At 42.8% G+C, this 24,757-nt stretch overlaps 1 protein-coding gene across 2 annotated transcripts in view; it reads right to left on the bottom strand.

The window, feature by feature from the left end:
- Positions 1-7,515: 7,515 nt before the first annotated feature.
- Positions 7,516-24,757, bottom strand: part of LOC122937792 (NFX1-type zinc finger-containing protein 1-like) — a 226,278-nt gene continuing 209,036 nt past the window's right edge. For both annotated transcript variants that reach the window (XM_044292832.1, XM_044292833.1), the window contains 3 exons: positions 23,819-23,929; positions 12,352-12,447; positions 7,516-10,225 (listed from right to left, as the gene is read on the bottom strand). In XM_044292832.1, coding sequence (XP_044148767.1) covers positions 7,970-10,225; positions 12,352-12,447; positions 23,819-23,929 — 2,463 coding nt within the window. In that variant the 3' untranslated portion in view covers positions 7,516-7,969. The remainder of the gene's footprint in view (positions 10,226-12,351; positions 12,448-23,818; positions 23,930-24,757) is intronic.

Below are 24,757 nucleotides of genomic sequence, written 5' to 3'. Positions count from 1 at the left end.
GGGGTGTGCACACGTACTGTTCCACCATGTTAGTGAAATGTTGCCTCCTGCTAACACGTTGCGTATCAGGTGGTGGTGCAGTTAGCTGTGGCGTGTTGACAAAAGTTTTCCACATCTCTGCCATGCTAACCCTGCCCAATTATGAAATTGCTAAATTGTATTTCAACCCAGAACAAAAAATGTGCTTTGGCGGACACTAAATAACTTGCCCATCCACAACAGGACAGCGGTAACGACAGATTTAGCGGGATATAAATTTGAGGCCTAGTATTTAGGAATATATTTGCAACGAATTATGTAAAAGAAATGCTATTTCCTGGCTGCAGAGAGCCTTTCTAGTGGTGTAGAACACTGTGCCTTGCAGTTACACGCATAGGGAGTCTGCTTTGGTAGTGAAATAATACTGTGAGTCCGTATGACATGCAGATGACAGGCGTCACTCTTAGAATGATGGCACACTTCACTTATTAGGGCAGTTACGGGGCCAAAACTGACCAAACAACTCAAGTATGAACTCAGCCTTACAGGTCAATGTTAGCACAAAGAAGAAGCGCACTCCTTTTACACAGTCGGCAGCTGATTCCACATAGATGTCTACAGAACCTGTTCTATTAAATGCGCATACAAGCAGAGCCCCCCAACAGAGTGGAGAGGGTGTCAGCAGTAAGTTTGTGTTGACGTCATCAGAACGATAACCCCCAAAAAACATATCCTGTCTGTGGAGCCTCCGCCTTCACTCGGTCAGCATTTGGTCAGTAATCCATCAGTATTGCTAATGACCCCCAAAAACTGGAGTGGATCCAAAACAGAGATGACCGAGTCGACCATTCAAGAACCGCTGGGTTGCTGGTCAAGACACCACCGCTAGATGACACCGGGACCTCAGGCCTCTCACTGCAACCCCTACTGCCACGGCCCCTTACTCTGCTGCAACCTCTGCCTGCGCCAGAAATATTTAGACCTCTGCCACTCCCTTGTGCAGGGTTTGGCACTTCTGTCTGACATACTGTTAGATCCAATAAATAAATAGGAAATTAAAACACCCCATAAAACTCTGTAATTTTCTCACTTCACACAACGGCTAATAAACCCCTTTTTTTTACCACTAATACACGCAAAAAAGGGCTGTAAATTTCTCACTTCACCACACAACGGCTAATACTTTTTTTTGCCAGTAATACATGCCAAGAAGGGCTTTGGAACATATAACTGCACCGCTGAGCGGCAAATAGGCCCTTATTTTTTTCCACTTCTATAAGACACAAAAGGCTTTAGAACATATAACTGCACTGCTGACTGGCAAATGTATTTTTTCTTTTTCCACTAATACATGCCACAAAAGGCTTTACAACAGATAACTGCCCCGCTGAGCGACAAATATATTTTTTCTTTTGCCAATAATACATGACAAAAAGGGCTGTAATTTTCGCACTTCACCACACAACGGCTAATAAGCGTTCCCCTCCCCACTAATACAAGTAAAAAAATGCTTTAGAACATATAACTGCACCGCACAAGGGCATATGAGTCGTATAAATATTTCCTTGTAATAAACCCTATTAATGCCTGTATCAAACAGCACTTGCACCCTAATAAGAACGGTTTGCTGAACTCACAGAGCTGTATAATGGCAATTTGGATCCGCAGTCAGTGCAGCAAGGTGTAATAGGATTGTTCCTATTACCCAGGCTGTAAACTCCCCTACTGAACCCTGTTCTACATAAATGTTGCGGAATGAATGCTCCCTATCCTTTCCCTACACCTTGAATAATCTTTACCTACACTTGTAAATAATTTTTTTAGCACAAAGAAGTTTTTTCTAATTCTGTCCCTAGTGCCTGCTGATGTCTCTCCCTACATTAAGTACACTGGTAAATGGCAAAATGTAAGATGGCTGACGCTATTTATAGGGCTGTGACATCACAGGGCTGGCTCACTGCTGATCGGCTGCATGCATGGTATTATGGGTGATCCCATCTTCCCAGAGTTCCTTTCTCCATGCCCTCACACGTTCAGCAGCCATTTTAGGAAAACATTTGATTCGTTACCATGAATCGCGAGGAAATTCGGCTTCAGTGCGAATCAAATTTTTCCTGAAGAACAGATCGTATTCCATTCGATTCACTCATCTCTATATATAATGCAATGGATTATAATTATAAAACATAATATCCTGAAGATGGGGTTTTCGAATTCAGAAAAATACATATTTTTTCAATTGTGGTAACAATTTTAATGGTTGTGAATAGAGATAAGTGAATTTCATATTCTGAAATTCGTTCACACTTCATTTGTTGGTAAAAGGTGAATTGTGTTATGGATTCCGTTACCGCGGACCATAACGCAATTCTATTCTGTTATTAACTACACTACTTTCACCGTTTATTGCTCGGTCATGCAACTTACCACCCAAGTGAATTTTACCTTTTTTTCTTCTCACTAATAGAGCTTTCATTTGGTGGTATTTAATTGCTGCTGACATTTTTCCTTTTTTGTTATTAATTGAAATTTAACTACATTTTTGCAAAAAAATTACATTTTTCACTTTCAGTTGTAAAATTGTTCCAAAAAAACGACATCAATATATAAATTTTTCGCTAAATTTATTGTTCTACATGTCTTTGATAAAAAAAATGTTTGGGTAAAATAAAATGGTTTGGGTAAAAGTTATAGCATTTACAAACTATGGTACAAAAATGTGAATTTTCGCTTTTTGAAGCAGCTCTGATTTTCTGAGCACCTGTCATGTTTCCTGAGGTTCTACAATGCCCAGACAGTAGAAAAACCCCACAAATGACCCCATTTCGGAAAGTAGACACCCCAAGATATTAGCTGATGGGCATAGTGAGTTCATAGAACTTTTTATTTTTTGTCACAAGTTAGCGGAAAATGATGATTTTTTTTTCCTTACAAAGTCTCATATTCCACTAACTTGTGACAAAAAAATAAAAACTTCCATGAACTCACTATGCCCATAATGAAATACCTTGTGGTGTCTTCTTTCCAAAATGGGGTCACTTGTGGGGTAGTTATACTGCCCTGGCATTTTAAGGGCCCAAATGCGTGCAAAGTAGTTCGAAATCAAAATGTGTAAAAAATGGCCTGTGAAATCCAAAAGGTGCTCTTTGGAATGTGTGCCCCTTTGCCCACCTAGTGTCACGAGGGTATCGAGAACCACGCCTGACTCCGTTATACCCGGGGTCAGGAAGTCGCAGCGGTTGGCTGCACGCTCTATTTAAGATAGGGCTGTTTTCCTTATGGTAGCTTTCTGGGTTTGCTTTGCAAACCCTTTTGGCTCACTCAGGGATCCGTAGCTCCTTCTCCTCAGCTGTTCCTTGTCCAGCACTCCTAAACCTCCTTATATTCCTCTCTCACACTTCTCTGGTTGCCAGAGATAGAGCTTCCTGCCTGGACATCTATTCTGACCCACTGGAGCTGTGTTGCTGCGTTCTCTGATTGTTGCTTTAGAACGCTACCCTCCGGATCCCTGTTGGACCTTTGTGGACTGCTGTGGTCGCCCACCTGGGTGTTTGTGTTTGTTTGTATTTGTCTGTCCTCTCCCTGGTGTTTCCCTCTTAGTGCAGTGGTGCGGACTAGCGATCCCACCGGCCCGTTCACTATCTAGGGCTCATTTCAGGGAAAGCCAGGGTTTAGGCACGTGATCGCCGCACGGGTGAGGAACCCGTCTAGGGACGTCAGGGCAGTCAGGTGCCAGCCGCAAGGTGAGTTAGGGGTCACCACCTTTCCCTCTCCCTTGGGCAGGGCTTTCCCTGTTTTCCTCCCTGTGTGTGACGCCGGTCATTACACCTAGGCTGCAAAAAAGTGTCACACATCTGGTATCACCGTACTCAGAAGAAATAGGGCAATGTGTTTTGGGGTGTCTTTTTACATATACCCATGCTGGGTGAGATATGCCAAAGCATATGAACACCGCCGCCTCCTCAGATCATATGCCTCGGCAAACGTATCTTTTACTGCAGAGGAGAAATCTCTCTTGCAGCGTCGCATACACCGACTTTTGTGTAATCTGACAGCAGCGCAATGCTTCTGTCAGAATGCACATCAGTGCTGCAGCTAGTCGATCGGTTGGTCCACCTGGAAGGTAAAAAAAAACAAAAAAACAAAAAAACAGGCCGCAATGCAATAAATTTTATTAACTTTATAATAACATTTGAACAGAACATATAAACTTTATTTAACTTTTTGAACTGAACGTTAACTTTTTTGCTTACTGGTGATTTTTTTTTCTTTACCTTTATAGGACAAACCTCTCCTTCCCCATGGGACAATGTGCAAAGCGCAAATCGCCCAAAGATGTGGCGAAGTACATTATGCACTTTGTCCCAGGTGAAAGGAGAGGTTTGCAGCAGCTGTGTGTGAATGGGCCCTAATAGCCCTGTGTACCTGTCCTGTGAGATGTGATCCCTATGCTAAGTGTACCTGTGTGTGGTACTTCCGGAAACACTCTCCAAAGCATAGGGCAGGGTGGTCAGGGCAGTCAGGACAGAAATAGCGTGTGTCACGCCTTATTCCACTCCTGCTACAGACACAACATCTTTTTCGGGGTGACGGTTGGGTTGAGGTACCAGCAACGACATTGGGGAAATGTCGCTCGTGTAGACGGCTAACTACACTGGTGGATGGGGCCACGGAACCTCCTGGGTACAGGAGGTTCTCGATGATCTCTTCCTGAAATTTGAGGAAGGATCCAGTTCTCCCAGCCTTACTGTAGAGAACAAAACTATTATATGCAGCCAATTGAATCAAATATACAGACACCTTCTTATACCAGCGTCTGGTGCGTCGGGAAACTAAATACGGAGCCAACATCTGGTCATTGAAGTCCACCCCTCCCATGTAAAGGTTATAGTCGTTGACTGAGAGGGGCTTTTCAATGACACTGGTTGCCCTTTCTATTTGTATTGTCGTGTCTGCGTGAATGGAGGAGAGCATGTAAACGTCACGCTTGTCTCTCCATTTCACCGCGAGCAGGTCTTCATTAAACAATGCAGCCCTCTCCCCCCCTTGCAAGACGGGTGGTAACGAGCTGTTGGGGAAGCCCGCGCGACTAGTTTGCGCGGTGCCACAGCAGCCAATCTGTTCTAGGAACAAATGCCTGAAGAGGGTCCCAGACTGTCTTCCCACTGCTCCCAGGTAGTCAGGGCAACCAACCGGCTCCAGGGTCTGATCTTTACCCTCATAGATCCGAAATTTGTGGGTATAGCCTGTGGCCCTTTTCACAGAGCTTATACAATTTGACCCCATACCGGGCGCGCTTGCTTGGGATGTATTGTTTGAAGCCAAGGCGCCCGGTAAAATGTATAAGGGACTCGTCTACGCAAATTTCTGGTTGAAGTGGTCTATGAGGGGCCGAATATTGTGGAGCCGGTCAAAAGTTGGATGGCCTCTGGGACGGGAGGTGGTGTTGTTGCTAAAGCGCAGGAAACGCAGGATGGTCTCAAATCGTGTCCTCGACATAGCGGCAGAGAACATGGGCATGTGATGAATTGGGTTTGTGGACCAATATGACCGCAATTCATGCTTTTTGGTTAGACCCATGTTGAGGAGAAGGGCCATAAAAATTTTAATTTCGGAAACTTGGACTGGTTTCCACCGGAAAGGCTGGGCATAAAAGCTCCCCGGGTTGGAGGATATAAATTGAGTGGCATACCGATTTGTTTCTGCCACGACTATGTCCAAGAGCTCCGCAGTCAAGAACAGCTCAAAAAATCCCAGTGCTGAACCGATCTGAGCTGTCTCAACCCGAACTCCGGACTGGGCGGTGAAAGGGGGAACTAATGGTGCGGCTGAAGTTGGGGACTGCCAATCAGGGTTTGCCAGCACCTCAGGGACTCTAGGGGCTCTACGGGCCTGTCTGTGTGGTGGCGACAGGGTAACTATTGCACGTGCCACCGTACCAGCTTCAACTGCCCTTCTGGTGCTCGCCACTTCACCATGTTGTACGGCAGTGCTGGTACTAGGTCCAGGATGGGCTGCGCTGCTGGTGTATGCCTCACGACGTAATCCGACAGCGCCAGCCCCACTCTGCTGCCCTTGAAGCGGATCCTGCGCAACCTGTGGTCTAGCGACACGGGGCCGGGTACGCCTGGTGCTATCAGGGAACTCAACCTCCTCGTTCGAACTTTGGGTCAGACTGCCACTACTTTCTACAGGTTCATATTCTGACCCGCTAGATTCATCAGATGAGGGTTCCCATTCCTCATCCGACTGGATCAGAAGCTCTTCAGAAGAATACCCCCTGTTTGACTTTTGGACTACTAAATTTTGGGGTATTCCCTGAGACCACCCAAGAAAAAAAGCAAGCCTGTCTTACAAATGGGAAGCTAGCGAAGTAACAAAATATCAAAACTGATTTTTTTATCGCCGCAGCGCTTGTAAAGTGATTGTGCAGTGATCAAAAAAAAAATTTTTTTGTCACTGCGGCAGGGCGGGCGTGGGTGAACGCACGTGTGGGTGACCGATCAGACCTGATCGGGCAAACACAGCGTTTTGGGTGGAGGGCGAACTAAGGTGACACTAACTAACTATTATAGATCTGACTTTGATCAGTTTTGATCACTTACAGATACTATAAAAGTACAAAAGCTGATTAGCGATACGTGATTGCAGTGCGGTGGGCTGGGCGCTAACCGACGCTAACTACCTAACCAAGGGGCCTAACCTATCCTAAAACTTTTCAGTCAATACCAGTGAAAAAAAAAAAGAGAGTTTACACTGATCACTTTTTCCCTTTCACTAGGTGATTGACAGGGGCAAGAAGGGGTGATCAAGGGGTTAATTGGGGTGCTGGGGGGTGATCTGGGGCTAAGGTGTAGTGTTTGGTGCTACTCACTGTGATGCGTGCTCCTCTGCTGAGACCAACCGACCAAAAGGACCAGCAGAGGAGCAGGGAAGCCATTTAACACCTTATATTTATAAATATAAGGTGTTAGATGGCTTCTGATTTGAGATTTTGAAAATCGCCAGCCTGCCAGCAACAATCATTGGCTGGCAGGCTGGTGACGAAATTGTTCTTCAACTTTTGCCGGCCCGCAATGCGCATGCGTGGGCCGGCTCAGACCGAAATCTCGCGTCTCGCGAGATGACGCACGGATGCGTCCAGGAGGAATGAATCGACCGCCTCCAGGACGCATCCGTGCGTTAGGTGGTCCTGGGGTGGTTAATTCCATCATAATAGAAGTCTATGGGCTGCAAAACGTTTCCGTCTCGTTTCCGTTATGCAGGGGAGGACTCGGGACAGACACGTTTTGCAGCCCATAGACTTCTATTATGAATGAATAACGGAACGCCTCTAAAGGCATTCCGTGATAGAATTGTGTTATGGTCCGTGGCAATGGAATCCATAACACAATTCACCTTTTACCAAGAAACGAAGTGTGAACGAATTTCATAAGCGGAAATTCTCTCATCTCTTGTGAAGTTTAGCTTTTGCCTAAAGTAACTGAATAATTGACTATGGTTATTTTGATTAAGTATTCTCATACACGAAAAATGTTATGTGCAAAATTTTTATTTAAGATATTTGATAATACAGCGCATACATTGCTATAATCATGAACACAATATTTGTTATTTATATTCTGACTTCAGATCTGTAAATGATCAATTAACCTACTAAGGTCAAATAAGAAAAAAACTGTAGAAAGTACTATGAGTTGAAAGAAATGCAGATGCTTCATTATAAGCGATGCAATGCTTTAAGATGCTGACATGCTGAAATTTTCTAATGAACAATTATTAAGTATAAATCTAATCTCTCGGTTTATACAATGCTAACAATATTAGGCTAGATAGAGGATACATTATACAATATAATGTTATTCATTCTCTGCAAACTAAGCATTTGTTTACACATTTATTTTACTCTTAGATTTTTTCCTTTGGATATGGTAGGAAAAAACCTTATGGATGTATGCATTTTAATCATTTTTATCACTTGAAAGAACAACTAATCTTCATCATCATCACTGAAACTACACTGTGGGCAGCAATGGCTCTTGTTTCCATTTACATTGCTAGTATAGATATGCCCTGCTTCACACTTGTGCCATGACTCTTGCCTTAGCAGTCCAGTGTCAAATATGCCTGTCTTTTTCTTGACTATATTGATAAGCTCCATGGATGTTGGAAGCATGTTCAGGTGAGCATGCATTTCATCCATATGCATGGTGCGTGGTGAGTTCATTTCTTTGATCAGCGATTTTAGTTTTTCAATAGACTCGTGTGGCATGTGCGGCTCAAGAAATGTAGCCTCCACTTGAACAGCCAGTCGGAATAATTCATAGTACTTCTGTAAAATGTCATATTTGCTTGTAGCATTATCAATGGCATCAGAAACAATAGGAATATCATAAAGTATTCTGATCAGAACTTGAGGGCTCTTTTTTACCTTATTATTGATTGCTCCGAGTTTTTGCCAGAATCTTATTTTCTCACCTACTAACATTAACAGACGGAGAGTTAGGTTGCCATCTTGCAACTGTTGGACTGTTTTATATACCTGTGGAAAGTTATCTAATTCTGTGTCATTTTCACTTAGAAACATTTCCAAATCATTCATCCATTTGTAACTTATTCTTTCTTTAATTTTCTCCAAATCAGAAAGTGTTTGCTTGATCAAATTGCCATATCTTAAACTTTTTCTGATGGGTTTTGAACATTTGGGGCAAGATTTGAGTTTGATAACTTGGCCTTCCTCTTTGTTATTCATCCATTCTGAGAATTTTGTCACCTCAAAAAAATGAGGACAGTCAAGAAGTTGAACAAAGCGGGCATCTGGATTTGCTTCATTTCCAAAGACTAATTCTTTTACTTCTTCAGCATTACAAATTCTGCATTTCTTGGGGCATGGCTCTCCACAAAAGCCAATGCATGGGTGACCACATGTAAGTTTTTTCCTGCAAGGTACATTACATGCCTCTCTGTCACAAGGTTCCCAACAAAGTTTTTTGCACTTTGTATGTACACATCCCCACCCACAAGGTTGTGTGCAAGGAGTACAGGGTTCACTGCATTTCATAGAACATATTCCATGAAAACATGACTTTTCACAAGACCGAATACAAAAGCAACTAGCGTCACACTTTTCTTCACAGTTATGAGAACAGAAAAGCCAAATGCCACAAGGTTTTGAACACGGCAAGTGAAAGCCCCTTTCTCCACAGCTGCTGCAGCTTCCGGGGCAGTTGTGTCCACAATCCAATTTTTCTTCACATTTCACATGACATTTTAACTTGGTGTCAAGCAACTCTACCTCTGACTTCATGTGACACAATGTTTTAACAGTATGACCACATGTCAATTTGACAGTTACCTTTTCAGGACAATTTATGGTGCAGACTTGACTACATAATCGGACACATTTGTGGCCACACTCTAGAATCTTACTGCATGGCAATTTGCAACCAAATTTTTCTGGATGCACTGAACATGGAACATCCTGAATATGTCCACATACAGGAATCACCTTTGGCACAAGCTCTTCACATTTACCACAGGGGTCAGAGCACAAGTTTCTGCACTTATGTCCATTTTCACAGGTAGTTTTAGGACAAGGTTTTCTGCATACAACTTTTTCATGCTCTTGGTCACAGGGGTGACAAAACAGAGGACAAACATGGCCACACTTTAGTCGGTATTCACAAGGAATCTTGCATCCACCTTCAGGAACATTATCAAAATCTGAAGATGTAGATACATAATTTGAAGTGTCAGGATGGTTGACACATTGGAGCTTTAATTCTTTGCCAATAAGTCCATATTTTTGTAATATTTCATAAATTTTGCTCCAAAGGAAAACTTTTGAAAGCATCTGCATGTTCCCTATACAAAACAATCCTTTTTTGGCTCTGGATAAGGCAACACATACTCGGTTTGGTATTTTAAGAAAACCAACATTGCCTTCTAGGTTACTCCTTACTAGCGAGAGGATGATAATTTCATTTTCCTCTCCTTGATATTTGTCAACCACACATACCCTGACTCCGTCAAATTGAGCTTTGGGCATAATTTTCTTTAAACAGTGCAGCTGCCCAGAATAAGTGGTAAGTATTGTTATCTGTGAAGGGGAGTAGCCTTGATGTATGAAGTAGAGGCAAAGTGACTTCACAAATGCAGCTTCATGGGCATTTTGATGACTCTTGCCTTCTTTAATATGTTCCTCAAGATGGTTGTGGTCCACGAAGAAAAGATTGTGACAAACACCCTAGTAAATGAAAACAGAGTAGATTATAATAACATATATGTAACATTAACACCTCTGAATTCTAGCAAAAGATAGCGACACTGCCATTGGAGGAAAAACAAGCAGGCCCGTATTGTACATTCCTATAATTTGGAATAAAGAATCATTATCAGAGTATCAGAAAAAAACTATTAGCACAAATAATATCTAAACAATGGATTAATTTTTTCTCAAGGAAGTATTGGGTAAATATATGCGTACATACAAGACAGTTAAAAAGTCATATTGCCAACAACCTAATAGGTGGCAAACACATTAGATCAAAGTAAGATTAGATAAAAGTTATAAAAAAAAAAATATTACATTTCTGAACCCCTCCATTCCAGTGCCACCACTCTGTCTTCCCATGCCGCATACCGCTGAGGCAGTTTACGCAAAACAACCGAGGGGATTGGGGACAATAAGTATAATTTCTTTTAAATTTTAATACTGTCCATGCAGAAAAAATATTTTGCACAACTCCTTTAAACGCTTGTTCACACGACCGTTGCCCCCTCCATGGTCAATGCACGGGCACCAGCCATGGGGCTGCCGCATGCAGATCGCAACTCCATTTACTTGAATGGGGTCCACAATCCGTCTATTCCTCAAAAAGATAGAGCAAGTTCTATCTTTTTGCGGTGCGGAGGCACGGAACGGAACCCACGGAAGCACTCTGTAGCTAACATCTGGAGCATAGTATTTATACAGCAACAGAAATGCTGTAAAAAACAGTGGTGCAAAACAATGCACAGAAATACAGAAAAATGCAACAACAAAAAAAAACTATGGGTGAAAGCACCCACATATAGCAGTATGGAACTGATTTACACTGATGATGTTGCTGGAAATACTTATTGTACACTTATTAATTGAATAGAAACTTTGCAACAGGTTTTCGGAAAAAAGGCGCAATTGGAAAATCTCTGTGTCCAAAATATACCTAACTAAATATATCTTTCCAATCCCTATCACTGTTCCTGTAAGACCCTATGCTCGCTGATTTGTAGGTCTAATTGCTGTGCCTGTTACAGACATGTCCTGTCATATCAGTGGCTGAGCTGAAAATGGTGTCTCTGCTTTGGACCTTCCATAGTGCCTAATAGACAAGTCAATATTTTTCCCCTGATAGGTTGTAAGGCTAAGTGCAAGACATTATGGGAAAGCTTGCATGCCAGGTCCCCACCCAGGGTGATCCATCCTCTTCATTTTCCCTGACCTTTTACCCTCGCTAATAGGAATGAGTGAATCGACTTCGGATAAAATATCCGAAGTTGATTCGCATAAAACTTCGATCCACTTGGAATCGAACCCGAGTTCGGGAAATTATTTTTTTACAGTAAAATTTAATCTATGAAGTTATTACACGAAGTCACGTGAGACTTCGCGAAGTAATAACTTCGGCTCCTCTGAGCCAATACATTCTAATACTGTACTGCTCGCTCCGTACAGTATTGGACCGAAGTTTTATGAGAATCGACTTCGGATGTTTCATCCGAAGTCAATTCGCTCATCCATACTCTTTACTGTACTTAATTTAATATGTAAAATTATGGGTGCCATGTTGCATGATTCACCTGGATTAAAATCAACAAAACTTTGGCTTTGTTTGGAAGTAGAATTTTTGGGAAAGTTGTGATGAATTCCATTTGTTTAGAATTGATTCTCTCATCTCTATGTCAAAGTTGTTGTTTTTTAATTCATGGGTTAACGACTTTTTACAGCCAGCTTACGAGATCAGTAAAATAATAAAGGGGTTTTCCTGGAGTTTAATATTGATGGCCTATCCTCAAAATAGGTCATCATTATATGATCGGTGGGGGTCTAACTCCCAGAATCCCAGATGAGCAGCTGTTTGAAAAGCCCAAGGTGGCATCCTCACAGCATACTACGCACAGTGCCTTACATTGTATAGTGGCTGTACTTGGTACTGCAATCCAGGCCCATTTACTTGAATGGGACTGAGCTTCAAATAAGAGGTGAACACCCCACTGATCAGATAACTTATCCTGAGGATAGGCAATCAATACTGAACTTCCAGAAAACCTCTCCAGAAAGTTAAGGTTTCTATTTATCTAATTTAGTACCACTTCTATTACAATATTTACCTTAATGTTTTCATACTTTAGCACTGAAGCATCATTCTCCAGCTTGTCATAAATGTGGGGTGTTAGCAGCTGAGCAATTTCTGGCCTCATGCGATGCTGGAAATGAGAGGTACATACATTATTAAATAAAGAAATTGATTCAAGGCATGAAGTAAGTAGTTTATGTACAATTTTGGGGTACTTTCTGGGGAACGGTATCAATATTATACACCAAAAAATGTTTCCTCCATCTCCACTACTGTTATGAAGAAAGACAGCCCCAAAAAGTGGTCAGGACATGGACACATTACACCAAAAATCTACACCTATTCCCTTGCTGGAACAGATTTCTTTTTCCAACTATTTCTGACACCTGGGAACACCTTTCCCCCGATCAACGGTTTAAGAAGGCACCAGCGCTCCTGTGAGCATTGCAGCCTTCTAACAGCCCCAAGCACAGCACCAGACATTGTATAGCGGTTGTGCTTGGTTTTGCAGCTCAGCCTGATTCCCTTGAATTGGACTGAGATGCGCCTAAGCCTTGTGACCAATGAATATGACGTCACTAGCCCTAGGATAAGCTGCGAGAACGCCGCAGCACTCACAGGCACGCCAATGCCTTCTCAAACAGATCAGTGGAGGTCCCAGGTGTTGGACCACCACTGATCAAATACTGATGACCCATCCAGAGGATAGCTCATGAGTTAAATAATGTTGGAAAACCCCTTCAATAATTCTAGTTTATTGTACACCAGCAGGATTTGGAATAAAAAACACCAGACTTAATATGCTTTATTTCCCAAATATCAGTTGCAAACACATTTGCAAAAGACCAGGAAAGGAGAGTATGAAGAGTGTTCCATCACTTGCTACGTGGTTCTAAACTGCCTCTAGAAGTGACATTAGCAGAAGAACTAAGCATAAGGCTCTGACACAAGCCTATGATCATCAATGGTCTATGGAGCAGTGAAAATATGTTCACTGTAGTGATTAGAGATGAGCGAATCGAAGTTGACTAAGTGGAATTAAATCCAAATTTCAGGATAAATTTGATTCGTCCCGAAGTCAAATTTACTTGCGCTTTATGGTAACGAATCAAATTTTTTCTAAAGTGGCTGCACATGTCAGAACAAGGAAGTAAGAAGCCCGGGAACGAAGGATCACCCACAATGTCACACATGCAGCCAGCCAGCCAATCAGCAGCTAGCCAGCCCCTGTGATGTGATGTCACAGCTCTATAAAAAGTCTCAGCCTTCTCGGTCTCCGCCATTTTACAGTGAACTTAGTGCAGGGAGAGACGTGACAGGCACTACGGTCAGTGTTTAGGAATTACTTTATTCATTAAAGAAAAACTATTGAGCTGTTCAGGGAAAGATTATTATAGTGTAGGGAAAATAAAGGGAGGCCTTATCCACACTGTAGGGAGAGATCAGGGACCAATAGGAGAGTGTAAAGCCTGGGTCATATGGACTATTCTATTACACCTTGCAGCATTATTGGGGTTACTAAAAGTAATCTATTACTACAGATTTTAGGTTGTTTTGCATTCTTTGATATATCAATAATTCCAGTAATCCTTGCTTCTGGTATTGGAGTGAAACTGCGGTCTGATACAACCAGTTTTGGGGTGTATTTAGTTGATATAAAAGTACATCTATTCCTCCTTGATTTTGGTGTGAAATTTCAGTCTGATACAACCATTTTTGGGGTGTATTTAGTTGATATATAAGTATATCTATTCCTCCTTGATTCTGGTGTGAAATTGCAATCTGATACGAACAGTTTTGGGGTGTATTTATTTGATATATAAGTACATCAAATTCACCTTGATTCTGGGGTGAAAGTGTTGTCTGGCATGCTGCACGGATGAAGAAAGCACGCTCCTCGGGTAAAAAAAAAAAAAAAAAAGGATCCTAGAGGTGATCACACCATAAAGGCCGAGAACAGGTAACCCGAAAAGGGTTAGCCGCCAAGGCCGCCGTTCGCTGAAGCAGAACACTTCACTACACACTTTTAGGGTGGTCAAATTATTTTACACTTAATTTGATGCAACAATCAGTAGTTGCAGTTAATGTTACAGTACAGTATGTTTGACAGACAGGTGAGGAGTAGTGTTGATCGCGAATATTCTAATCGCAAATCTTTATTGTGAATATTGGCACTTTGAGAATTCGCGAATATCTAGAATATAGTGCTATATCTTCTTAATCACGAATATTCTAGAATTGTTTTATTAGTACCCATGATCTCTCACTGCTCCTTGCTTGTGGGCCAATGAGAAGGCTGCAATATCTTTGACTTTAGGTGTAGTGTTTATTGCAAATTTTCGCATCGCGAATTTTCGTATTGCGAATTATCCGATTGCCGATTTTTGCAATCAAGAAAATAATGATTGGAGATCACAAATTCTCAAATTCGCGAATATATGATAAATATTAGGCTAAATATTCACAAAATATTGCAAATTTGAATATTGCCCCTGCCGCTCATCACTGGTGAGGAGGAGAGATCCACTGCTTCCTCCGGTAGGTGGGCAAGTAGCGACGATGAGAGTCACATGGAAGCTGGTGTTGCGAGAGGTCAGGCACGTGGCCCTGAGACTTGTGAGGGTGACATAAGTGACATGCAGACAGTAGTGGATTATGATGTTGTAGCCAATCGCACGTGGGAGCTGGGTGAAGAGGGAGCTTCATCATCATCATCAGGAGAAGAGGGTGGCAGCTTGCATGTGAGGCAGTGGCTGAGCCAGCAGGGTGGTAGCGTGGTCGTGAGTCAGCAGGGTGGCTGCAGTGTGAGATCGGTAGCCAAACGTGCCCGGGGTAGACCGCTTGCTACGCAGGAGCCTACCTGTCCAGAAGAAGTAGCGGTGCATGGGTTCACAGAGGCAGCGGCAGCAGGCATTCAGCAAGGAGCGGTGGGGGGAAAATGTCATACTCAACGGTGTGGGAATTTTTCATTAAGCCACCGGAGGATGTCAGCATGGCCCACTCTCTAACTGGGCCACTATGTTGACGATTCATGCGATTCATCATGCGATTCCCACCCTCACCACTCTGTGACTGGGCCACTGTGTTTACTCCTCATGCGAGTCCTCATGCAATTACAACCCTCACCACTCTGTGACTGGGCCACTGTGTTTACTCCTCATGCGATTCCCACCCTTACCCTCACCACTCTGTGACTGGGCCACTGTGTTGACGACTCATGCGATTCCCACCCTCACCACTCTGTGACTGGGTCACTGTGTTGATTCCTCATGCTGTTGCCACCCTCAGCACTCTGTCACTGGGCCACTGTGTTGACTCCTCATGCGGTTGCCACCTCACCACTCTGCCACTTGGCCACTGTGTTGACTCCTCATGCAATTCCCACCATATCACCACTCTGTGACTGAGCACTGTGTTGACTCCTCATGCTGTTTACCAAAAGGGGCCTGACCTGGGTAAAGGTATCTATATGCAAAAATAACAATGCCAATTATGGCCTAAACCTATCTTGACCCAGGTACAACGTATCTGCTAAAACGTCACTTTTAATTGTTCATAATAATAATGAAACGGCTGTGAGCAATAACAAACACTTTGTTTCCATCCCAAATGCACTGAACTTGGTTGCTAACGGGGTAAAAGGGATGTGCACTATCTCTTATTCCCCACAACTATATATGCAGCGCTAGTTGAAAACTAGTGAAAAAGACAGGCTTCAATTCAGCCAACAAGTGTAGCCAGACTCAGTGTGAAAAGCTGCCTCGCTTAGAAACAGGCATAAGTAAATTTTGCCAACGCCTCTTTACCATAGGGGAGCAATGTGTGAATTGCCTAGTGCGAGTTAACTACGAATGGTTCGATATAACGACTAATTGAATAAAGTTGGTTAATGTGCTAGTGTGCACAACCACTCACACAGCACAGCACACTTGTCGGGCACTATGTCAATAGCTGTCAAGACGCATTCACACATCGCACACACACTGCAAACACTCCTATGACTGATAACTGAAAGGACTAACTGGCCAGAAAATGCCAACTAGTTGAACCACGCTGCTATGAATGAATGAAGTGTCCTACATAAGGACTGCTAGACTAGTAAGCTGCATTAGGGTGGACAACAATTGTTTAAAACATGCATACGCCCCCCAACATCTTTCACCACAACACTAGCTTCATCAGGCCAAACCCCGGCCACACTTGTTGGCTGCATTGAAGTCTGTCTTGTTCACTAGTTTTCAACTAGCGCTGCACATATAGTTGTGGGGAAAAGGAGATGTGGTTTCTACCCTCCCCATAATGTAACTGGGCCACCTTTTTGACTGCTAATGTGGTTTCTACCATCCCCATAATGTAACTGGGCCAATGTGTTGACTCCTCATGCGATTCCCACCCTCACCACTCTGTGACTGACCACTGTGTTGACTCCTCATGCTGTTGCCACCTCCCCACTCTGTAACTGGGCCACTGTGTTGACTCCTTATGCTGTTGCCACCTCACCATTCTGTGACTGGGACACTGTGTTGACTCCTTATGATGTTGCCACCTCACCATTTTGTGACTGGGACACTGTGTTGACTCCTCATGCTGTTTCCACCCTCACCACTCTGACTGGGCACTACTTGTTTCAGCGTGTAACAGAACAGGCTCTGTAAAAATCTATGTGGAATCAGCTGACGACGGTGTAAAAGGAGTGCGCTTCTTCACTCTATAGTAAAATCTTTGGCCACTGCATGGTTCTTTATACCTGACATTAACATTGACCTGTTTGGCTGGCCCCGTAACTGACCAAATAAGTGAAGTGTGAAGTGATTCTAAGAGTGACGCCTGTCATCTGCGTGTCATACTGACTCACAGTACTGTTTCACTAGTACAGCGGACTCCCTATGCATGATACTGCAATGCACAGTGTACTACAACACTATAAAAGCTCTCTGCAGCCAGGAATTTTTTTTATGTGATTCGTCACAAATAAATTAGGATCAAATCGAATCTTTTTGGGAAATTCGGTGCACCATCCGAATCGAATTTTTTTAAAAATTTGCTCATCTCTAGAAGTGATGAATCATGTATCACTATCTGGCAGTGTTATGGAACAAATCTAGGTTTAAAAGATACCCAGCGAATTCTACAGGAATTCACAGTATCTATTGTAAAAATTTGAGATAAAGACATAATGGATTTGGGTTGTCTGTTTGGGCCAGGCCTCATATCCATTGAAGGATAAGTTTAATGATATAGCATACAAAGGCATTATAGACAATTGTATGCTTCCAATTTTTGGCAACAGTTTTGGGAAAGACTCTTCCTGTTTCTGTAGTGTGCCTCTGTGCAAAAAGTGAGGTACATAATAACAAGCTTTGAAGTGTTTAAAGGGGTTCTGCCAAGTTTAGAAGTTAGAAGCCCCTTATGGTCCTGTTCCCCTATTCTGATGGGTTATGCATACACACTGCCACTCCATTAATTCTCTATTGGAGTGCTAAAGATATTAGAGTATAGTAGTCTTTTATTACTTTTACATTCACACAGCTTTATAGGGCTTATTTTGGCAGGACAAGCTATATTTTTAATTTACTATATCTTGCATTGAAAAACAGGAAAACGTTGTATGTCAGTTCAGCATGAGCCGTGTGCAGCCTGCATCATTGACCCATTCACTTCAGCATGCGCTTCCTTCCTATACAGGTCCTTCAAAAAAAATTAGCATATTGTGATAAAGTTCATTATTTTCTGTAATGTACTGATAAACATTAGACTTTCATATATTTTAGATTCATTACACACCAACTGAAGTAGTTCAAGCCTTTTATTGTTTTAATATTGATGATTTTGGCATACAGCTCATGAAAACCCCAAATTCCTATCTAAAAAAATTAGCATATCATAAAAAGGTTCTCTAAACGAGCTATTAACCTAATCATCTGAATCAACTAATTAACTCTAAACACCTGCAAAAGATTCCTGAGGCTTTTAAAAACTCCCAGCCTGGTTCATTACTCAAAACCGCAATCATGGGTAAGACTGCCGACCTGACTGCTGTCCAGAAGGCCATCATTGACACCCTCAAGCATGAGGGTAAGACACAGAAAGAAATTTCTGAACGAATAGGCTGTTCCCAGAGTGCTGTATCAAGGCACCTCAGTGGGAAGTCTGTGGGAAGGAAAAAGTGTGGCAGAAAACGCTGCACAACGAGAAGAGGTGACCGGACCCTGAGGAAGATTGTGGAGAAGGACCGATTCCAGACCTTGGGGGACCTGAGGAAGCAGTGGACTGAGTCTGGAGTAGAAACATCCAGAGCCACCGTGTACAGGCGTGTGCAGGAAATGGGCTACAGGTGCCGCATTCCCCAGGTCAAGCCACTTTTGAACCAGAAACAGCGGCAGAAGCGCCTGACCTGGGCTACAGAGAAGCAGCACTGGACTGTTGCATGTCATTCGGAAATCAAGGTGCCAGAGTCTGGAGGAAGACTGGGGAGAGGGAAATGCCAAAATGCCTGAAGTCCAGTGTCAAGTACCCACAGTCAGTGATGGTCTGGGGTGCCATGTCAGCTGTTGGTGTTGGTCCACTGTGTTTTATCAAGGGCAGGGTCAATGCAGCTAGCTATCAGGAGATTTTGGAGCACTTCATGCTTCCATCTGCTGAAAAGCTTTATGGAGATGAAGATTTCATTTTTCAGCACCACCTGGCACCTGCTCACAATGCCAAAACCACTGGTAAATGGTTTACTGACCATGGTATTACTGTGCTCAATTGGCCTGCCAACTCTCCTGACCTGAACCCCATAGAGAATCTGTGGGCTATTGGGACGAGAAAGTTGAGAGACGCAAGACCCAACACTCAGGATGAGCTTAAGGCCGCTATGGAAGCATCCTGGGCCTCCATAACACCTCAGCAGTGCCACAGGCTGATTGCCTCCATGCCACGCCGCATTGAAGCAGTCATTTCTGCAAAAGGATTCCCGACCAAGTATTGAGTGCATAACTGAACATAATTATTTGAAGGTTGACTTTTTTTGTATTAAGAACACTTTTCTTTTATTGGTCGGATGAAATATGCTAATTTTTTGAGATAGGAAATTTGGGTTTTCATGAGCTGTATGCCAAAATCATCAATATTAAAACAATAAAAGGCTTGAACTACTTCAGTTGTGTGTAATGAATCTAAAATATATGAAAGTCTAATGTTTATCAGTACATTACAGAAAATAATGAACTTTATCACAATATGCTAATTTTTTTAGAAGGACATGTATATTTTAGGTTTAAAAAATGTGGCTCTCAAAAGAAATTTCATTCGTGGTTTTGGCGATACTTGGCTCAGTTGACAAAAAAGTTTGCCCACCACAGGATAAGCATTGTTACAATGGATCCGCAAAAAAAAACAAAAAACGGATGCCATACGGACATCATCCTTTTTTCTGCAGATCCGCAATTTGCAGATCGAAAAAAAAATATGTTCGTGTGAATGTAGCCTAAGGCCCAATGGGTCGGCATCCTGTCTGCCAAAAACGGAACAGACACGGAAAAAAAAAAATGTTCATGTGAATGTAGGCTTACCATATTCTGACACCCAAAACTTTTTTTATGTTTTGATCTACAGAGCAGTGTGAGGGCTTGTTTTAGCAGGGTCAGCCCTAGTTTTCATTGGTATTATATGACTTTTGGGAGGGGCCTGGTTACAAAAAATAGTGAATCACACACATAGTTTTACCTGTGCTTACTGTACAGAAAGAATATTTTTAGATTGTATTAATTTGGACATTTTTGGACGAGGCAATTTTTTTGTTTTTGTTAATTTTTATATATAAAATTGGGAGTATTTTATTTATTTATTTTTTAGAAACTTTCATTTTTACATTTTTTTCAACAGTAATTTTTAGCTCCTTAAGGGATTTGAATGTTACCTTTTGTACCATCGACTGAGGTAGAACATTATTGCAGTCTATAGGATTTTTCCAGGGTACCTGTCAGGCCATTGCCACAGGCACAGCTTGACAAGCAGATTAATATGACAATCCTGGGATATATGAGGCCTGTGATTTCACCACTGTCTGTCTAACTGCTCAGATGCTGCAGTTGCTATAGTTGCTATTGACTGCTGCATCTTAGGGGTTATATTAAAGGGATCAGAGTTATCTCTGATCCTGGCTATTGTGGCAGGGTGCTGGCTGTATTACACAGCCAGAACTCATCGCATATAGATTGGGATTAGTTGATGACCCCACTCCATACACCTCTAATGCCCTGCTGACGTACTATTACATTAAAGAGGACCTTTCACCTGTAAAAACAATGTGAACTAAGTATGCTGACATGGAGAGCGGTGCCCAGGGATCTCACTGCACTTACTATTATCCCCGGGCGCCGCTCCATTCTCCCGTTATGCCCTCCGGTATCTTCGCTCTGTAAGTTATAGTAGGCGGTGTCTGCCCTTGTCCTGTGGGCGTCTCCTTCTCCTAGGCTGCAGCGCTGGCCAATCGCAGCGCACTGCTCACAGCCTAGGAGAAAAAAACCTCCGAGGCTGTGAGCTGTGCGCTGCGATTGGCCAGCGCTGCAGCCTAGGAGAAGGAGACGCCCACAGGACAAGGGCAGTCTCCGCCTACTATAACTTACAGAGCGAAGATACCGGAGGGCATAACGGGAGAACGGAGCGGCGACCAGGGATAATAGTAAGTGCAGTGAGATCCCTGGGCACCGCTCTCCATGTCAGCATACTTAGTTCACATTGTTTTTACAGGTGAAAGGTCCTCTTTAAGGTTTGCTAAGGAGTTGAATTAGGCTACTTTCACACCAGGGTTTCTATTTTCCGGTATTGTGATCGTCATAGGGTCTCAATACCCGGAAAAAAAAATGCTTCTGTTTTGTCCCCATTCATTGTCAATGGGGACAAGATGTAACTGAACAGAACGGAATGCTCCAAAATGCATTCCATTCCGTTTGGTTGCATTCTTATACCGGAGAGCAAACCACAGCATGCTGCGGTTTTCTTTCTGTCATTGGATGCGGAGCAAGACGGATCCGTCATGACCCACAATGCAAGTCAATGGGGATGGATCTGTTTAACTCTGACACAATCTGACACAATAGAAAACTGATCTGTCCTCCATTGACTTTCAATGAAGTTCATGACGGATCCGTCTTGGCTATGTTAAAGATAATACAACCGGATCCATTTATAACGGATGCAGATGGTTGTATTATCAGTAATGGAAGCGTTTTTGCTGAGCCCTGCTGGATCCAGCAAAAGCGCTAGCGTGAAAGTAGCCTAACAGAACAGTTTAAAAAAAAACGTGTCTGGTTATGAAGGGGAGTATGTTGCCAATCCTGAACTGTTAAATCATGGTTTATTGTATTTTTCATTTGCTTTACAAGTTTTTATGTACTTTTTGACCATTTCTGTAGTTCCACTAGTGGACCTTTAGGGATGTTTCACACGAGCGAGTCCATTGTGGGAATCGCGCTCCGTGTGCGAGTGTGATCCTCTACTCTGGACTTGCAGGAGCGCACGGCATTATCATGATTTATAATGCCATGTGCCTCTCCTTGACCTTATTTCTACAGAATCATACTGACAGCTTTATGTCACTATGATTCTGTGGAAAAAAAGGCCAGAGACCCATAGCATTATAAATCATGACAATGCCGTGCGCTCCTGCAAGTCCAGAGCGGAGGATCACACACGGAGCCTGGTGAGCGCTGCATTCTCTTCATTGTTAACTGCTCGCCGTTGCAACTGCAGCGGTGAGCAGGTGTAATTACACCTAAGCCGTCCTATTCGCTTCTATGGAAAGGCTCCTTCCTATACACATGCGGTTGCCACGGCGAGCAGGTGTAATTACAGGTGTAACCAATGAAGATAAGGCAGCGCTCGCACAAGCGTGGCCTTCTCTTCAAACAGCTGCCAATCTGATATTGCTGACCTAGCCCGAGTATAGGCTATTAATATGAATAAAGCGGAAAACCCCTTTAAGTATCTTGTGCAAGTTTGCACAAGACATTTTTAAAGGTAATTTTTTTCTGTATTAAAAGAGTTGTCTTGTATCACTAAATAGCATTTATCATGTAGACAAAGTTATCACAAGGCACTTACTAATGTATTGTGATTCTTCATATTGCCTCCTTTGCTGGCTTTTTTTTCACATTGTACACTGCTTGTCTGCAGCACAGATATGAGGTGGCTGGGACAACTGCTTCTTCTCATATGTGCCTATATGCGCCCCCATGGTCCCACCACTTTTTCCAACTGCTGGATTGCAGCGATGGCCGTGACCCCTGGATATGAGCAGTGTATAATGCAATGGAAAAATGAATCAACCCAGCAAATGTACAATCACAATATATCAGTAAGCGCCTTGTATTAACTTTGCTGAAGTAACACAACCCCTTTAGGGTGACTAAATGTAGTGTTCAGATGTTAGCTCTGAGACCAAAATAAGCAACAAAAAGCCTCTGTGATCACACATTCATACAGGTAACATAGCACCACTAATGGCACCACTATCATTAACGGAAATGTATTAGATCATAATAATAATTGAGGTCAGTGATTGGCTGCCGCGGCCACTAGTTTTTGATGTGACATCATTGCAGCAGCCTAGTAAACAAAGATAGATGCTGGAGCAGCAGAAGATTAAACAGGTAAGTTATACTTCTTCTATATTATATAATTGCCTGCCTTTACCCCATTTTTTATAATCTCAGACACCTTTTAACATCCACAAAATACTTGTCTGACATGTAATTGTGGGGAAATTTTTACAGCATATTTATGAAGCTCCCGTGCAACTTTTACTGACACAAACAAGTTTTGTTTGTTTCAGGGCAAGGAGAGGTGGACTTGCAGTTGCAGAGTAGCTACACTAATTCTTTTTACAGGCATTCTGCAATCTTCATAAATTGTAAACTGTGTGACTGGTACTTTCAATTTCACTTTGTGCTGGTCATCTAATAAACCTTATCAATAGGCCGAATGCACATGGCCGTTGTTCACGGCCGTGAACGGTCCGTGGAACCGCGGCCTGGATTCCTGCTGAGAGCAGGAGCGCACGGCGTCATGGGTTGCTATGACGCCGTGCGCTCCCTGCTGCCGCCGCAATACAGTATTACACTAGTATGATCTATACCAGTGTATTACTGTACTGTGGCAGCAACAGGGAGCGCACGGCGTCATAGCAACCCATGACGCCGTGCGCTCCTGCTCTCAGCAGGAATCCAGGCCGCGGTTCTCAGAAAGATAAGAACTGAGCTATAATGAGTGTTTATAATGTCAGAGAGCAGAGATAAGGAGCCTGTCATCCCCCCAAATGAAGGAAAAGACAGAGAATCCTCCAGCTGCTACTACAGCATCTCAGCCAGTACACAAAAAACGATTCCATATTTTTAATTAAGACCAATTGAAAAAATATATTTTTAGCTCAAAATAAGTACAATGCAATAATAATAATAAAAAAAGCCTCTAAAGGTGGGGCAAATTTAACTGCAATCTCCAATGTAAAGTCTTACCTGGTAGTCCAGACGAACATATGGGATTTTCATTCTGATCAGTCTTTCAAACATTGATACTTCTAAATTAAAGTTTTTTGCCAGTTCATATACTGTAGTACTTGGACGGAGCTGAAAGAGACAATACATCATATTAAGGCTACATGCACACGGCCATTTAGTTTTTTGCGGTCCGCAAACTGCAAAAACCGTAAGCCACAATTTGTGGAATGGAACGTCCATTGTAATGCATAGAAATGCCTATTCTTGTCCGCAAAACGGACGAGAATAGGACATGCTATTTTTTTTTGCGGGGCCAAGGAAAGGAGCAAAGGATGCGGACATCACACAAAGTGATTTCAAAGTAAGCATACCACCATGTAAGGTAGATGACCTGAAACGTAAAGGAAGTCTGTCAGCTTGTATTTGCATATTAAGATAAGTACAGTACCATGCAAGGCTTGAACAGACAATTAAAACAGTACATTTGTACACATTTTTGGCTGCATTTAGCAGAACAATCACTTTTAAGAAATGCGCTAATGAGATGCTCATAGCGCTCACTGAGGGTGGGCTCCAGCCCCAGTGCACCAAAGTTCCATACCTTGTAAGCTGCTCCTTTCCCTTGGAGACTGACAGGGCAGGCATCTGTATCCTGCGTGTGCCTGGCCCAGAATTTCAGCTCATGCTCAGTAAGGCATCTCTTTCCTGTGCATGTATGGATTACTCAGGGATGTCAAACTCGTGGCCCTCCAGCTGTTGCAAAACTACAACGCCCATCATGCCTGGGCATACTACAGCTATCAGGGAATGATGGGAGTTGTAGTTTTGCAACATCTGGAGGGCCATGAGTTTGACATCCATGGATTACATCATGGTACACCTGGAAGTAAAGAGCATTGCATGGAGGCTCTTCACTTCCAGATATACCATGACATAATCAGTGTATTTTAGGTACAG

Source organism: Bufo gargarizans, chromosome 5 (genome assembly GCF_014858855.1).
Source record: "Bufo gargarizans isolate SCDJY-AF-19 chromosome 5, ASM1485885v1, whole genome shotgun sequence".
In the NCBI taxonomy this organism is placed as follows: domain Eukaryota; kingdom Metazoa; phylum Chordata; class Amphibia; order Anura; family Bufonidae; genus Bufo; species Bufo gargarizans.
The sequence above is the reverse complement of the archived record's forward strand: the minus strand, read 5'-3'. Positions and strand labels throughout refer to the sequence as shown.